Below are 18696 nucleotides of genomic sequence, written 5' to 3' on the forward strand. Positions count from 1 at the left end.
CTGTAAAACTCCTGTTTTACTCCTATCCTGCCACCAAAGAAGTGTGTTGCCTCCAAGGAACTGCAGCCACTGGGCAGACTTAATGACCAGATGAAGGGAACTGGAGCATATATGGGTGTCCATGAATATAAAACACATGGGCAGCTAAGCCACAGGATGTATTTCACTTGTGCACAGCTATAGCAGGCAGATGGGAGCAGAAGCTACCCACACCAATTTAATGGTGATGGTGCACGAGAGTGCTCTCATTATGTCAAGGCAGCACCTTAGAGGAAGTTGAGCATGAGAGATAACATTTGAACCTATCAACTGAAGGTGATAATTCAGATGAAAATCATCAAGGATAGTGAGATCATCAGAACACAAGATCAAAATATTTGTCCTAAGTAAGCAAACCGAATAAACCACCGACTGTAAAAGTGTAAAAGGAAGCTTGACAACACCAAGTGTAATTATGAAGTCACACCTTTCCAGTAGAGGATGGGGTCTTCGTAAGGCAGCATTATAAAAAGCAGGTAAGGGTCACACAGGGTGATGAAGCAGTCACCACAAGTGACAAGGGAAGACATCCCTGCCATGGAAGCAGTAGGTGAAGGGAGAGGATTGGGTAATGCCAGGTCATGGTCCAATACAGGAAGGAGATCCCTTTACAACACACAAGAGGGAGAAACCATTCTTCCAGAATGGCCAGTCTGGATACATGCCACAATGATTCTTTCTTATGCTCCTTTGCCAGGCCAATGCAGTGCCTGGGAATGGGTAGTATGGGGTAAAACTTTCTTTAATCAAAGCCAAACAGTCTTCTCTCACAGTTTACTAAATGAAATTTAACACTATATTTAAACAAGATAACATTTACTTATTGCTACATTAAATTAAGGGAAAATTGATCAGTAGTATTAGACACTTTACATGACGGCCATAAAGATACTGTTCTTCATTTTAATAACCTAGAAGCATCTAGCTCTGTCACCAACAGTGAAAATGTTCTTTCAAGCAAGAAACTGTACCTCATTTTATTATTGAAAATATACAGTCTTTGACTTCTTTGCACAAAATTGAAAGTACTGACTATAATCTAAAAATATAAAACATTATCCCTTCCACTGCAGTATTTTATTGGAAACTTCCACAAGGAGTTTTCTGGGAGGGCTTCTTTGCAGGTTCCCTGGTGCTAGTAAACCTAGATAACTGCATCACATGAAATCACACCAGGCCCTTGTGAGTTATTGTAAGCCTACGAGATATCTGAGACCAAAACCTGGCCAACTCTAAAAAGATTCACGGAGAACGGGGATACTAGATACAAGATGCATGTAGGGCATAACAACCCACACCATGATTACCAAATTATTTGCATTACATTACAGCAGATTGATGAAGAAAAGGACCTTGAAGTCAAAATCCACCACTCATTAAAAGTTTTAAAAGTTACACAACAGGTGAGTGCAGCAGTCAGAAAACTAACAAAGCTCTTTGGATAATCAAACATATTTTTAACTACTGTATAAGGAAAAGAAGATAATGGTTCAACTATATAAATCTCTGGTGCACCCCCATTTAGATTACTGCATCGAAGCATGGAGACTTCATCTTCAGAAGAATATAGCTGCTCAGGAGAAGGTGCAACACCAGGCAACTAAAGTCATTCCAGAGCAGTCATCTCTCGTATCAGGAACGCTTGAAGGCCACAGGGCTAACAACACTGTAAACCATGCATGACAGGGCAGATCTCACTGAAACTTAAAATACTGAACAAATTAGAGGATGTTGATCGGATATTTTCCTCAGAAGGTCAGATGTAACACAAACAAGGAGTAATAGTTTCAAGTTTTTGTTTGCTCAAGTTTGCTCAAAAGTTTTTGAGCATTGTGTCAACAAGCCACAATGTAGGACTGAGAATAGATGCTTTTTCACCCACAGGGTTATTAACCCATGGAACCTCCTACCTGCTGAAGCTGTAACTGCCAAAACTGTGTTGAGTTTTAAAATATATATGGAAAAGACCAAGACGAATGGGGGGACCTTCAACAAGCCAGCTTCCTGTCCCCGTCAAGGCCACTAGGGTTAGTGGCCCTGAGGTAAATCACTCAGACTAAGAGAAGGTGCCTTACCTGCTGGTAGCAGCTGTGCACAGCCAGGTGATTATGTGCTAAGCTACTGGATCTGACCCCTTGAATCACCAGTCATTAAGCCTGGGGAAATGCTTCTTACACTCCACTTTCATGCCAAGTGTTCTTCGAGTTCCAGTTTATCACGCAAGTGCTGGCTATCCTTTGGATTATGTCCTGCAAGGGCCCATTTGCTTCACATGCATGTGTTTTCATGCCTCACTTATATGACTCTGATTAACTGTTCACCTCAAGCTGCATGCATCAAGAATTGACTTCTCTAGGTGTGTGTTGGTGGTTGCCTCAGTCTAGCCTATATTATTGTGTGGCTGTCCCAGAGAAGCTTATTGGTTGATGGCAAGGTGCTTGCAAGCTTGTTTTATGACCTACCCAGCCACCTATGCCCATAGGCTGGATTTGGCATTCGTTATATTCGTGGTGAGCGGCTCCTGTGCCCAGTACTTCCTGCTTGGTCAATCCTTCGAGACCCAGCAAGCCACTGGTAGCTTTCGGTAGGGTTCTACACTCACTTTGTGAGCATTTGAAGAATGCCCCTCGAATTTGTTATATTAAATATAACCTCTTATCCTCCCTAATATCCTCTGTGGCTATTCTTACTGGCTCCACCATGCTGCTGCCTATTAGGCAGCTGCTGTTTTGCAGGAGAGGTTTTTCCATGTGCATTGTTTACAGCTTTTTGTAGAAGTGGGTGGTCTGGAGTTGGCCTCTGTCTTATTATGACCCAATTTTGAAACAGTTTGAGATATCCACCTACTCTAAGTTCCCCCATTCCACTTTCTCCATCCCTGGGGCCCATCTGGTGTTGAGTACTAGGCTTTGAAGTCTCCCACTTTGCTCTGGGTTCCAGAGCGGCTGAGGATTTCGGAGTCCAGGGATGCCGTTTCTTTGGGCGAGGAGGGGCCTTCTCTAGGGACCACCCCTTCCACTTTGAGAGCATAGGTAGTTGGACCACGCTTCTTGCCGAAGATTCGCACCCTTCTGTTTTTTTAGGAGAATTGTGGCCATGGCTCCTTGCTTATGAGGAGACACTTTTCTGTTCCAAGTGTCTGGTGTGAGACACAACACTACCACAGAGCCTTCATTTCCATGGGTTGTCAGGGCTGTGAGGGAAATCAAAAAGGATCTTTGAGAGCCCTTCAACCCCAATTGGTTTTTGGTTTCCTCTGTGGAGGAATATTATCTCAAGGCTGAGGGTTTATTATATCCAACAATTATGTTCAAGACAGACTCTTCAGTGGCTCCTCCCTGTGTTTGTCTCTAGGACCGTTTAGAATACTACAGGCAAATGCAGAATTATTTTGGTTCCTCCTTAACCCTTGCACTGCACCAGCCAACATATTAAGGGGTGTAGTGCACCAGCCAACATGTGATTATGTTAGTTAATATACATTTAACACACAAGATATATACATTTGCTTCCTCCGGCCTGCAGTAACCATCCCCCCTTCTTGAAAAAACATCCTGAGTCTGTCACTTTCCTTTTATGGGCTTAGTATGTTGCCAAGGTTACTATCGCCTACAAAATGTTCCTTAGGCCATGGCTTTAGGAACGTGTAGGGCAGCCATACTATGAGCCACTGAAATTTTAACAACAGCAAGTGAGTGATTATCATTATATATTTCAGGCAAAATGTGTGATATGTCCAATTATAAGATTTAGGCTTATATATAGGTTTATATATATATTAGTAAGAATAAATACATGGTGCTCATATATTAATACACATATATCTGTATAAATGTATATTTTCATTTATATATAATGAACACCATCTTTGACACAGAGATACATCTTGTTAGAGTGAAAAACTAAATAAATAAAGTGAGAAACATTGAAAATAAATCAACAAAGTTATTCCCGTGGCAACTCTCCTCATTTTTTACTAAAAAAAAATGCAACTTCTTTAGGCCACTACAGCTAAACTATAAGAGGTAGAGACTGTTTACATGGATTTTTGTGCTTCCTGGGTGCTAATTGACAATACCAAAAGAAACAATACTGTTTATGAAACAATTTATTTTTGGCACACCACAGGAATGTTATTTTAAAAGTTGCGCAGTGCAGGGGTTAAGTATCGAGACCTTGCAATCTTGATGGAGCTTTCTTCCTCCAAGGTTGGGTCGATCGCTTCTTTCGGGTTACTGTATGAGGTCCATGATTTGTCTTGTTTGTGGGAAAAAGTATGAGATTGCTTGGTAGTCCCTCTGTCCCTTTGTCACTTGTCCTTGGTTTCTGTTCCAATGCTCCTTTAATTTTTGTCACCTTTTTTTTATTGATTTCTCATGCAAAATAGTGTCACCTAGTATTTTTTGGTCTTAGTAAAGTCACTACCGTTGCCATTCAGTATTGACGTTTCGCCAGCACTGTTTTGCAAGTTGTCTCGGGCATTTGTTCCACCTCCTGCTTGCTCTTGCATTCTTGATCTTTGGATAAGGTTCTGGCATTCTGTTTTTCTCTGCTTCTTCAGCCTAGGATTACTTTTACAAGACTGTTTTCATTGGTCCTTGCTTCCAGTGGTATGATGGGGGAGTGTCATGCTCTCTTCCAGGAGTAGGGATTTTGTTCTTTTGGAATGTGTGTTTGTATTCTTCATTTGCAGCCTTCTCCATTTTTGGCTAGGAATGAGAGGTTTCCTGAGGCATCCTTTAGTAGTTGATGCTTGGTTGCTTTGGCCGGGGGTGCATCATTTATTGTGTCCAGTTGTGGTCATTTGTTGCACCACTAGTGTTGCAGAGGGGGATGTTTTGAGGACCTATTGTCCCTTGTATCTTCCTCCAGGGCCCATTTCTTAGGTTGTTCAGTGTCTCCTCAAGTTTAATTAGCCTGCCGCTTACCTTCGGGGAAAATAATCCCAAGTTTGCAGCTGTGCATTATTCTCAAACATGTCCTGGGCTCAAGGATTTAGCAGAAGGCCAACAGCTTAGTACCTCTGAATGGTAAAAAGAAGACCTTAAACAAAATACAGGGTACAAAATACAATCAAATCTGCCCATAGTAGGAAAGCAGCATGTAAACTATCTGGGAATAATGATGTCTGACGATCTAACACTTAGGAAGCATAACCAAGCAAATATTGCATCAGCCACAAAATGAGAGGATGGATTACAAAAACCTTCAAATCCGGGGATCCCATGACAATGAATGTACAGTACTATTCAAATCTGTGCTGTCCTATCTTGAGTACTGCTCCATACTCACTCACTCACTCACCTGTTCAGAGCAGGAGAGATTGCTGAAATAGAGGGAATCCAGAGAACACATACAGCCTACATAGACACGATAAGGCACCCAAATTATTGGGATCATCTCAAAGCTTTCCAAATGTACTCTCTAGAAAGGAGACAAGAGAAGTATCAAATAATATACACATGGAAAATACTGGAAGGCCAGGTCCCAAATCTACAAAGTAAAATATCAACATACAGGAGTGAACGATATAGAAGGAAATGCAGAATACAACAAGTGAAGAGCAGGGGTGACATTAGCACAATCTGAGAGCACTTTATAAACATTAGAGGTCCACAGTTGTTCAACATCCTCCAAGCAAGTATAAGAAATATACTTTACATGATGGCAACAAGGTGGACATCGTCAAGAGAAAACTGGATAGCTTTCTTCAAGAAATGCCAGACCAACCGGGCTGTGGGCCACTCCAAGCAACAGCCTGTTGGACCAAGCTTTCACAAATCAAGCCCTGGGCCGGGCTTGGGGAGTAAACGAACTCTCAGAACCCCATCCAGGAACAATCCAGGTGCATTGCACAAGTATAGCGCTATGTAGGGTGACTAGCTGTTGATTCCCCCTATTATGCAGATACTGACTTTGGCTCCTATTTGCCTCCAGTGAGTTCCCTTTCTGTTTTTGCTCTCCATTATGAGATAGAACTGGGCAGCCTCCAAAGAAGCCCTCTCAGAAAATCAGCATTGAAAGTAATGATGGATGGGTCTTTGGAGGCTCCCTGAATGCTCTGTTACCTTTTCCAGGGCTTTGGTTTTTTGTCTTCCTGTTTTTTTATTTACTGGTATTTATATACACAAGAGTTCTTACATTCTTGTAAAGCCACTAGCATACATAGCATTTCGGGTAGGTCCATAATCCGAATTTTCCCTGGAATACGGCCTACCAAATCATTTAACAACCAGGTACCTATTCACTGCTGGGTGAAGAGAGGCATCCAGTTAAGGATTGGAGCCTAGTCAATTCTCCATGACCAGGATATGAACCCAGGCCAAGTCACTTGCGAAAAGCAGGGCGAGTGTTTTACCACTACGCCGCGGGGATTGGTTCAATGACTGAAATAACAGATTGGCAGATCTAGCAGTTGGCTGCTCAGTCACCTGGTGGCACACAGCTGCTACTAGTGGGTGATCCGGCTAATGTCCAGGTGGATAGTTTTGAGGTCTTGTTTTCTATATTTTGTTTACCATGCCATTTGTTTTGTTTCACCACATTTCAGGTTTCCTTTTCATTTACATTTCATTGTGTCCCTGGTAGGCTCACAATGACTTGCAAGGCCTGGTGTAAGTCCATGTGGATACAGCTATCCAGGTATGCTAACAAGACAAAGCCTCCTAGATTACATCGGAAAAAGGCTTTTCATTACGTTCAATGCTGTATATTTTTTTCTGGAGGGGACCGAATTGTGGCTCCTTGAAGCTAGCTTGTTTAGGCAGCTCCTCTTACTTAGTCATAATAGCCATAAGAGTCTCATATGGCCTACCACTGATCAGAGCCAAAATTTGGTACACCTCACAGAGGCACAGAGAGCCGGGGATTGTTATGATCATCCTCACCACAAAAACATTCAGAAAGTAAGCAAAGCAATACAGTTCATAGAAATCAAAGCGGTGAAACAGCCAAACAATTCCACGAAAGATTCACTCATAAACTAGGTCAAAATATTCTTGTTACAGATGGCCACCAATAGGTGTCAGCACAACTGACAGCTAACTTTCATGCCATCTTAGCATCAGTACTGTCATTGATGTCCTGGAATTTGAACCTTCCCGAGTTGCTGGCCATAGCGAGTCTCTCTTCTTTTCAAGATAAGTACTCACCTAGTTGTGTTTGCAGGGGGTTGAGCTTCGGTTCATTGGTGCCACCTCTCGACTGTCAATGTACTGGTGTACAAGTGCCTGAGCTTATTGAGCTCTATCATATCCACATTTGAAACTGTACAGAGGTAGCCTCCACTACATCACTTCCTAATGCATTCTATTTATTACCTACTATGATGCTGACAAAATTCTTTCCAGTGTCTGTGGCTCATCTGGGTATTAAGTTTCCAAGTGTAGGCCATTCTTTGGACAGTGTCATCTGAGGCCATATGCTTGTGTTTCGTTCCTGACTTTACATCCTGTATCCTGGCAAATACGTCAGTATTTGCTTCACGTGCATATTTTTTAAGCCTCACTTGTTGTGTGGACTTTATTTATTCTTCGCCTCTAGCTGCATGTAGGCAGTCCTTCCCTAAGTGCTTGTTTTGGTGTTGCCTCTTGCTCTGACAGTGACTTCTCTGATGAGTCTGAGAGTTTGCTGCTGAGTTTGTACTACTGTATAGGGTGTCTCACCCTTGTTAGTGAGACTCTGACTCTTATGCGAGGTCCTGTGGTTGGGGACTATTGGGATTTTTGCTGTAGGGTGCATAGGGTTTGTGTGCTTGTCTATGATATGCCGCTAATGCCTTTCAAAGCCGTGTTTTTCCTAATTTCTGTATTTGGCATCAGCTCCTTTGGTGAGCAGCTCTAGTGCCTGGGTATCCTGCTTGGGTATTCCTTCAGACCCCATAACGACTTGTTATGGGTTGATCCTGCACTTGCTACTTACGAGTTTGAAAGGTGCTTGTTGGCCTTGCTACACTTCAATAGTCACCATCTCCATGATGCTGCCTATTCATTGGAGATACTTTTGAGTTATACTGCTTCCTCAGGTAACACCGTTTTGCTGCTCCCGGAACTTTTGAGTTCAGGTCCCGTTTGCCCTTTGTTGGCTCGTGTTGCCGGCTTTCTCTTCAGGCTTTTTGGGGTATGGTTCCATGGTGCTTTCTTCCCTCATTGCCTGATGTGTTCGTGAATGTCTTGGCTCCAAGCTAAGGTTTTGTAATCAACACCCACAAAACCTCCCAAGGTCATTGGCTGGGTCTACTCCTTTAGGTGCATGGCATAGTATGTGTGTTTGCAGCAGTGTGGAAGGCCCTTTGGAGGATTTGCCTTCCTCTGGGCTCCATTTTCCAGCTCCAGCTCCAGGAGCTGGAGTAACGATGATAGTAAATAAGGATGATAATGATGGAATATCATCATTGGCCTTGCTCCATTGGCCCTGAGGTTTTGTGATCAACACTCACAAAGCCTCCTAAAGTCATTGGCTGGGTCTACTCCTTTAGTTGCATGGCATATTATGTGTGTTTGCAGCTGGAGTAATGATGATAGTAAGTAATGATGATAATGAAGGAGTAACACAATACGAGCTAGATGGTGTTGAGATTGTGAAAGGGATCTGGGTATTATGATTAGTAAGAATTTAAAACCAAGAAATCAATTCATAAATGTTCGTAACAAGGCAAATAGAACACTGGGATTTATCTGTCAAAGTGTTAGTAATAAAACACCTGGTGCTATTCTTCAGTTATATCTTGCTCTTGTTAGGCCCCATTTAGATTATGCAGTTCAGTTTTGGTCGCCATACTATAGAATGGATATAAATTCACTAGAACACGTCCAGCGTAGGATGAAAAGTTTATCCCGCAAATTAGAAACCTGTCATACGAAGAAAAAATTACAAGCTTCAAATGGACAAATAGGCCTTCTGCAGATACCCTCATTCTTATGTTCTTATGAAGCCCCAAACTAGAGATGAAGTGTTCGTGAACACATCGAACAATGGGGAAGCATAGCACCAAAATATTAAACCCCAAAAAACCTGAAGGAAAAGCTTGCGAAGTAAGAGCTGATAAAAGGTAGATGGGGCCAGAATCCACCAGGCCTGAGAGCAGCAGAAAGAGTGGAAACAGACAAATCAGTACAGCCCAGAGTCACACTCTGCTCAAGGGAAAGATAATGCAGGAAATGTTCAGGCGCTCACACAACCGCTCAACCAACAGGTAAAACACCCAGGGCCAGTCCAACACTGGACAGCGATGAAGTTTCAGGCAGAGCAAAGCCGCCAGAGGCAGGGAAAGAAAAGCCAACCGAGAGTCCAAATGAGGCTCAGCCAAGTCTAAACCTGAGACGGAACAAACTGGGACTTCCTCCAGTTGGCCAGGAACTCAAACCCGGTGAGCTGGGAAGGAACTGAATCCAAACCTATCTGATATGCGGACTAACTTGAGGTCCACACCAGCCAGTCATCGAGGTAGGCCAACACACAAACCCCTAACAGATGTAACTGGGTCACCATGAACTGCACTAGACTGATAAACACATGGGGGGCTATATTCAAGCTGATGGGAAGAACCCTAAAGTGGCAAGCTTGATGCTCCACAAGAAAACATAGCTAGTCTTATGAGGATGTGTCAATACGTATCCTTGAGGCTCAAGGACACCATCCAAGCTCCAGCCAGTAACAGCAGGAGAACGTGGTACAAAGTGGTCATGCGGAAGGTCGGACAGGGAATGGAGCTATTCAGACCCGAGACATTGAAGATATGTCTTATGTCCGCCAAGTCCTACTTCAGGATCGAGAACAAGCGGAAAACCCACTGATGGGACAAGGTCACCTCTACCATGCTGAGGCCAACCAACTTTCAATGACCCAATGCAATGGCAGGGAGGACTCTTGACTCAACAGGCCCAACCCCATGTATAGAGAAGGAACCAAATAGCTCTGCCAATGGCTATGTTGAGGTTATCTTGAGATGATTTCAGAGCTTAGCGTCCCCGCGGCCCGGTCCTCGACCAGGCCTTCTTTTTGTTACACACCCCCCCCCCCCCTTCCCTCCAGGAAGCAGCCCGTAGCAGCTGTCTAACTCCCAGGTACCTATTTAATGCTAGGTAACAGGGGCATCAGGGTGAAAGAAACATTTTTCCCATTTGTCTTCGCCTCCACTGGAAAAAAAATTGTGGGGTCAGAAACTATCCCAATGCATGGGAACATCCCATGCATAAATTCAAACCCTCATCAAGACCCTTGTGGATTTGTTCGCTAAGTGGCAACTGCCTGAAATGCCTTTAACTGGGAGACAGAATCCATCAATGCAGAGACCCAGTGAGGTATCGCCTTGCATGACTCAGGGCCATAGGTATCCCTGACCCAACAGGTAGCAAGGGTGGGCTTAGTGGGGTCCAACCCATATGGACCAAGTCAGAGACCTGCAAGGTATTTCCAGGGCCAGAAGGATGTTAACCAAGCAGACACTTCAGGTACTGGGGCTGCTCGCCGGAAGAAAAAGACACCAATCACAGCTAAAACTACCAGGATATGAGTAGCAACTGCAGCATGCCATGTAAACAAGCTCACCAACCCCAGTGCACCCCAGCACAACCCAAGAACACTCCCAGCTAAGAGCCAAAACAGAGAATTAAAGATCCTTGAATAGCCAAAGAAAAGGCTGTCTACCTCATTAGTGTTGCCTCTTAAGGGCAAACTCCCGAACACACTAGAGAAGGGAACTCTGACTGTGCACGGGCAATGTTAGCAGACATTCAAGCAGGAAAACCCTGAGAGCATTTAGCCTGAAATGTCACATGAAATGCATGTAAAGTCTATACTAAAAGAAGAAACAATACATGAAGCAAATGGCCCCCACAGGACAACAAAGTCCAAAGATGGCCAGCACTTAGCTTGATGCAGTGGAGCTTTTCCATGATCTGACGGATTGGAAGCACTATGAGCACCACTACATGGTGCGACATCAGCAACAGAACTGAGAAGGGGAGTTGACCGAGGGCTGTAGCCAGGTCACCTGGTGGTTGTATTCGGTACTAATGAGTTTTTAGTTTAGGTAAATCCCTCATTGTGTGTGAATCGTTTCCAGAGATGTTTGGCGGGTTTCAAAGCTTTGTTTTCCGAGAACCCTCCAGTTGTTTGAAAAGCTGTGCTGACTTTCTGGAGGCTTTTTCTGGAGTGGCAGATAGTTGCCCACTTCCTGGATTTCTGTGAGAGGGGGCCATGTTCTGCCTCTGGTGCCAGTGGGCCAAACAAAACTTATGCAACTGATGTGACCTTTTAGTTTGGAGCACTTCAGGGAGCCACTGGGGGGGGGGGGGGGGTCCCTCCAGAAAAGGCCACGATCACTACAGTCCTCCAATAATTGAAAGCACAACTGAACATTTATCGAGTTGATATCTAGTTGTTTACATGTCTGAGGGCTCGCACAGGCAACGACCCAACACAACAAAAGTGCTCATGAGCATGGTCCACAGTGGAAGGGTTAACTCTCATAATATGAAATTAGATACAAAACTTAAAGGTACCATGCTGTTACTATACATGTATCAGAACATTATAATGAAATATACAGTAATGCATAATATTCAATTTAAAAACTAACTTTAATTTAAAGTCATTTGCTCTAGATTAGGTTTTAGGTACATAATAGATCTCCTAAATAAATCACAAGCAACTTAAAAATGACTTATGGCGACAATGCAAAACACCACAGCACTGTTAAATGTTTAATTTTCTTCTTTGTCTCTTGGATATTGGAAGATGTTAATCAGCTCATCAAGTAGCGTTTCATGTCTGAAAAATTACAGGAAATTAATTTTTTCTTGTTGTAAAAAAGAAAAAAAGAAAAAAAAAAAGAAAATACCTATGCCATACTCAAAACCCACATACTGATTGACTTTTTAGTATTACTGCAAATTATATTAGAAGAAAGCTCAAAAGCAGATAATAAAAAATTAATTCTCAAATATAACAGTAATGCAAAGGAATCAAATAATAGCCTGTCATCTACCACTGCAATAAATTGTCAGTCAGGCTGGGAATAGATCTTAAGTAGCATCCCATTTATCCACAACCAGTAATAGATCCAAAAGTCAACATAAACTGGTGGAAAAATTTAATTCTGGATATTCAGAGCCTAAACAAATAACCTTTGATTTGATATGAAAAGCTGTTTTCGTAACAAAATCCTTGCTTGCTTCCTAAGGTATGATCTAACTGGGTCCACAGAACAGGTTATATACAGTCAGGGCAACACACGGCATTGATGTTGCAGGGTTGTACTTGTGCTCGGGAGAATTAAAATACAGCACAATCAATCCAGTACTTAGAACTTTAACCTTATAAGACATCAAACTCCTCTAAACATTTGTCCAAAATAAAACATGACTGTCTGGCAATGCAATGATAACTACTAAATAGCACCCAAGTTACTACAAACCACCACCAGTACTGACACCACAATACAGTACTGCAGTATGATTCGATCACCCAGTTCCTGATGCAGAGAAAGTTTTATGTACAGGCGAGCAGAGAAAGCCAGAGAGGGACCAGGAGAGAGTATTCTCCCAGTCTAAAGAGTATTCAGAATACTCTTTATATTAACACAAAGTCTGTTTTCTGAGTTAATCCTTTTGGCTGCTCCCTTAGTGTCCAATACAGAAGACAAAGTAATCTACAAAACCAATAAGGAGGAAATGCCTAAAGACTTCTGCAAAACCCAGAGCACCAAAGAAAGCCTTAAGAATTCTAAATATCTAACAGAGACCAGAGCCATAACCTGGCTCCCTCAAGAGATGCAGGAATATAACTCTCACTTAAGAAATATCCATAAAGTGAAGCAACACAGACAATGGCAAGGTTCACAGAATATAAAGACACGAAGCAGCAAATGACTCTACAGATGATCCATCCAGCAATTAGGTCAAACCAGTTAAGTTAAAGGTGGCTAAAAGTGGCCACCACAAGGTGACAGAATCACCGAGAACAGCCAGTTTTCCCATGTAAACAGATCTCGGTCTGGAGCCCAGGAAAACAAACAAGATACACCTGGCAGGGATCAGGAAGCCACCAAGGTTGAGACCAACCTCTCAACCAGAAAGAGGAGTATCATTGCATTCAATGCTGGTTTCAGGAGGGACCAAATGGTGGCTACCTTAGCTAACTAACCATGTAGTAGAAGAAAACCAAGACTTACCACAGCAGAGGAAAGCAAAGATCAAACACCCAAAGAGAAGAGTCCAGGACAGGAACCCAGAGCAAAACAAGCCCAACAGGAATCAGGGGCACTGACCAGGTAATGAGCCACCAGGACCTTGTTAGACCTAAAAAAATCCTAGGCTCAAATCATCCCACAACATGCTAGAAAAACAGCAGTCAGAGCTATAAACATTTGATCAAGGCCTGAAGATAGATGGCAGACTGACTAGATGTAATGATACTGTAAATGACCCAATATTAGCAAGCCTTGGAACAGGGGACCATGGAAACAAGATCAACAAACAATGCATCATCTGAAGCAGTCCGGGTGATGCACAAGTAGTGACGAACAGCTTCAACTGTATACTGTACAGTGGAACCTCGGTTGACGAGTGCCCCTCTTTACAATTTTTTTGGTTAATGAGCTCAATTTCTTCATAAAATTTGACTCGGTATACAAGCTTTGCCTCGCCTGGCGAGTTTGTTGATATACGTATGGGTCGACCGAGCGTGTGGCTCCTGGTGGCATGGGCGATGTGCGCTTCACTTTACCAGTGTCTCCACTTAGTGACAATTGTGCTTGAATATGGTATTTGGGAGGACAACAGGATGGATGGTGGGAAGACTGAATGGATGGATGGTAAGGGGACTGGATGGATGGATGGTGAGGGGAATGGATGGATGGTGAGGGGACTGGATGGATGGATGGTGAGGGGACTGGATGGATGGATGGTGAGGGGACTGGATGGATGGATGGTGAGGGGACTGGATGGATGGATGGTGAGGGGACTGGATGGATGGATGGTGAGGGGACTGGATGGATGGATGGTGAGGGGACTGGATGGATGGTGGGGGGGAACTGGATAGATGGTTGGGGGGGGGGGGAACTGGATGGATGGTCGTGGGGAACTAGATGGATGGTGGGGGAACTGGATGGATGGTGGGGGGGGGGAACTGGATGGATGGTTATCTTGAGGTTATCTCGAGATGATTTCGGGGCTTTTTTAGTGTCCCCGCGGCCCGGTCCTCGACCAGGCCTCCACCCCCAGGAAGCAGCCCATGACAGCTGACTAACTCGCAGGTACCTATTTACAGCTAACAGGGGCATCAGGGTGAAAGAAACTGCCCATTGTTTCTTGCCGGCGCCCGGGACCACAGGATCACACGTCCAGTGTTCTGTCCGCTCAGCCGCTGGCTCCCAGGCGGTGGTGGTGGAACTGGATGGATGGATGGTGAGGAAACTGGATGTATGGTGGGGGAACTGGATGGATGGTCAGGGAATCTGCTTTATGGGGTTCTGGGAGTTTTACTCTCCTAACCTGGCCCGAGGCCAGGCTTGACTTATGAGAGTTTGGTCCACAAGGCTATGGCTATTGCTTGGAGCGGCCTGCAGGCCCACAAACCCACCACAGCCCAGTTGGTGTGGCACTCCTTGGAGAAAACTATCTAGTTTTCTCTTGAAGATGTCCACGGTTGTTCCGGCAATATTTCTTATGCTCGCTGGGAGGATGTTGAATAACCGTGGACCTCTGACGTTTATAGTGTTCTCTGATTGTGCCTATGGCACCCCTGCTCTTCACTGGTTCTATTCTGCATTTTCTTCCATATCGTTCACTCCAGTATGTTGTTATTTTACTGTGTAGATTTGGGACCTGGCCCTCCATGTGTATATTATTCGATATCTCTCTCATTATCTTTCTAGTGAGTACATTTGAAGAGCTTTGAGATGATCCCAATAATTTAGGTGCTTTATCGTGACTATGTATGCCGTATATGTTCTCTGTACTCCGAACCCAATGGATAGACCAAATGGAATGGATGGCCCGAATGGATGGCAGGTGAATGGGGGGGGGGGCACAAGAAAGAAAAATTTTCAGAGAACTCCCGAGCTTAGCAAATAGTCAAATAAAGACAATACAGAGGATGCTATGACAGAAGACAGTTTTGGTAGTATGATAAGTTGCAATGACAAGATACTGGAAGACTTTCAGAGGAACAAGACTGTGTGTTTGCTGAACTGGCAGTCAATATCAAAAGATCTTAAAAGAAAAAGCAATAAAACTGAGAAAAATATACTTCTTTGAAGTAATTTCTACATCAACATGTGCACAGCAGTGTGTTCTATTATTTGTATTGATAAAACAGATGCTAACAATGTGAGGTCTAAAATGGAAATAAATACCAAACATTTTAAGCAACAGAACTTTGGTTGCAACAAAATGGGTTCATTGTAAATTAGTTCACTGTTCAATGTAAATGTACACTGCAGTTGTCATTGGACTACACTACTCAATAATGAAAGTGAGAACAATCTTACTATCTTAAGAATCCTTAAGAAATTTCAAGCCAAAATTATGAGGCATTCAAGATAATGAACATATCAGAGGCAATAAAATACATAATTACATACCTGTAAGCCACACGTATGTTGGGAACATTAGTCCGCTTAATGTCATTACCAGCTACACCTTCACGCGTAAAATTTGGTCCAATCCAAAACTGTTTGATCTAGAACAAAATATAAATAATGTTAAGACATATTTAATAGATTGTATGTGATCATAAATATGTGTTAATCGAGAATGTTATATCAAGATGATAATTTACATACTGATATCAAACATCACCAAACATTTTTCAGTAGAAAAAATTACTGAAGGAAATAGGAAGAAACAAAGCAGTTGGCCCAGATGGAATTTCACTTTGAGCTACAGTAAAATAGAATGCACACCTGAGTATTCCACTTTAATTGACTTTTCAGACATCTTTATGTACAGGAATCTTAGCAGATATATGAAAAAAGGCAAATATAGTTCCAATCTACAAAAATGGTATCGGAGAAAACCCATTAAATTACAGACCTATATAGTTGAAAGTGTGGCAGTCAATACACTAGAAAAATAATTAAAACCAAATTGTTAGAATACTTGGAAACATTTTGGTGGATGCCAAAACCATCATTAATTTCAAAACATCATATGGCAGAGTGCTGGAAAGATGGAATGCAGAAAACAGAGAACAGGCTATACTTAATCTACAAATTTTGCAAAAAAATATTTAAAATTTTTGACAAAGATGAGGGTCCAGAATAGTAAGCTGTCACAGGAGGACCACATGAATGGCACTGTGAAAGGAGCTTATGCTATGGTACCAAATTTCAGAACTGTATTTAAATATCTGGATGGAGAAATATTAAAGAAACTGAGCATGCAATATAAAAGACCAAAACTAAAATACAACAGGGGGTGTGGTGACCATAACTCAAAAAGTACAAACAAAGTACAAACCAGCATTGAATGTAATGAAACAATTTTCTGGGTGAGCCCCGGAGGCTCCCCGGAGCTTACCAGGCTGATATGTATGTATTAGACCATGGCATCAGTTGATGGAGTTCTTGCCTACCAGGAACCACGAGCCAGAATCTGACCCCCCTCATAAAGGCACGAGGAGCAATGGCCTATGGAAACCCTTATGTGTTTGGAAGCATTCCATATCTACCATTGACCAGAGTTTGATACCCAGAAAGGTAGGCATAACAAAACAAACCCCACATGGTAAAAATTGATACCTAAAACCGAACAGGGAGACAGAACTCCCAAACATGCACACGTCACTAATGCTGTCGGGCCGATCGTCCACGCAGCCTCAGACTCCCCCTGTGCCGGCCGTTATAGCATTCAGTTCTGAGGCCAAGCATCAAAAAGAATGCAAAAAACTCCCGACCGGAGGGAGGGAGGGTGCCGAGGAGCCTCCAGGGCTCACCCAGAAAATGTTGTTTCATTATTACTCATTATTAGTACGAGTCATTAGTACTAATGACTAGATGGAGTACAAGAACTCCATCGACTGATGCCATGGTCTAATAAGCCATAATTGTTCATGGTAAGCTCCGGGAAGCCATAGGGGCTCCCCACAGAAACATGCTACTACATGACTTAAGAACAAAAGCTATGAAAGTTATTTTTTGAAGAGTTGAAGAAAATTTGAACACATTAGTGAAAAGGTGGTGGATGCCAAAACTACAGGTACTGTAATTTCAAAGCATTATATGACAAACATTATTGGGAAGACAGAACATGCCAAGCAAAGCTCTCATCCTGTAACAACACAGGCAATTACACACACTAATACATCTATGAATAGGGTCTAACTTACAAATATGTTATGTGAAATAAAGTGCCCTTTCTTGAGCAGGACCTGGGTAGCTCCCCATTCCCTCCTTTTATTTCTTACTCAAGTTATTTCTTGGTGGCTAGTTTGAGCAGTGAGGGTTTGCCTTTTCAGTGACCCATATGCCCAGTAGTACTGCCATCAACAATCATATCATTATTAAATGTCAAGTACTGTTTGAAGATAATTTTGGGTGATTTGAAGGAACTGTGTGTGAGCATATTGAACAGTTCATTTGCAGTGGATTGAGGAATGCTTTCCACTCAGCCCCCTGTACTTTGATGTAAGGTGGTAAGACAAGCTGAATAGGTTCTGGTCATTATCAGGAATAATGCAAGTCAGAGCCTAATGGAATGTCAGTGTTTATGAAAACCAATGGCATGTAGCATAGTGTGGTTACCAAAATGCCACTCAGAAAGGGGCTTTTCATTTCACTTGATGCTATATTTATAAGCAATGCCTCTTCAGCATTGAAGAGGCATTCTCCTATGCCTTCTTCTCATTATGCCAAGAGAAACTACACAATGCCTGCCCAGCCCATGAAATATATTGATTAATAATAATATATCCTAATATCACTACTGGGAATAAATATCTAAATGAGAAAATATTACATATCCCATTTTGTGGAACATCTCCAGGCATACCAGAATCTCAAAGTATACTTGGAGCATACCTGGAGAGGGTTTCGGGAGTTCTTCTACTCCCAGAGCCCAGTCTGGGGCCAGGCTTGAAGTATTTATAACAAAATAAACAACACAATAAAAAAAAAAAGTCTTCAGAAAATCCATCAAACAGCAACACATGCATCTCATGCTTTTTTACTTTTTTATATTACATAAAAAAATTAAAGCAAAATTTGCATAATTTTTACCTCATGATCAAACCCACTCATGATAACAGAGTTTCTAGCCAATTCACACATGTCTGTTTGGGACAGCTTCCACACTTGAGTTGCAATAGAATATTCTTCCATGAGGGGTTCCTTAGTAAAGTGGAACTGGAGAGGGTCATCAGTGGATAAAGATATCAGGAGCCCTCGTGCCAAGTACTCTGGTAAAGGGTTGCGATGGTAATTCAGGAAGAGAGAGTTGTTGGAGAGTGGTGACATGGCTATACCAATCTGTAAAGATGCAATATAAACATTAATTTGGAAAATCAAATTTCTAGCATTATACATGTATAATAAAAAAATGTACAGTATTAAAATAAGGCAGGGAGATAATTGAGAACTATTTACCATACCACATATTGTATGACCTAGCTTATTCGGATTCCACTTAAATGGATATTTGGGTTATCCGGCCAAAA

At 42.5% G+C, this 18696-nt stretch overlaps 1 protein-coding gene across 13 annotated transcripts in view; it reads right to left on the reverse strand.

Annotated features, from left to right (window-relative positions):
- Positions 1-798: 798 nt before the first annotated feature.
- AMPdeam (AMP deaminase) overlaps positions 799-18696 on the reverse strand; it is a 150722-nt gene continuing 132824 nt past the window's right edge. For all 13 annotated transcript variants that reach the window (XM_045744113.2, XM_045744108.2, XM_069329007.1 and 10 more), the window contains 3 exons: positions 18260-18508; positions 15626-15723; positions 799-11811 (listed from right to left, as the gene is read on the reverse strand). In XM_045744113.2, the coding sequence (XP_045600069.1) occupies positions 11745-11811; positions 15626-15723; positions 18260-18508 (414 nt within the window). In that variant the 3' untranslated portion in view covers positions 799-11744. The remainder of the gene's footprint in view (positions 11812-15625; positions 15724-18259; positions 18509-18696) is intronic.

Source organism: Procambarus clarkii, chromosome 22 (assembly GCF_040958095.1).
Source record: "Procambarus clarkii isolate CNS0578487 chromosome 22, FALCON_Pclarkii_2.0, whole genome shotgun sequence".
In the NCBI taxonomy this organism is placed as follows: domain Eukaryota; kingdom Metazoa; phylum Arthropoda; class Malacostraca; order Decapoda; family Cambaridae; genus Procambarus; species Procambarus clarkii.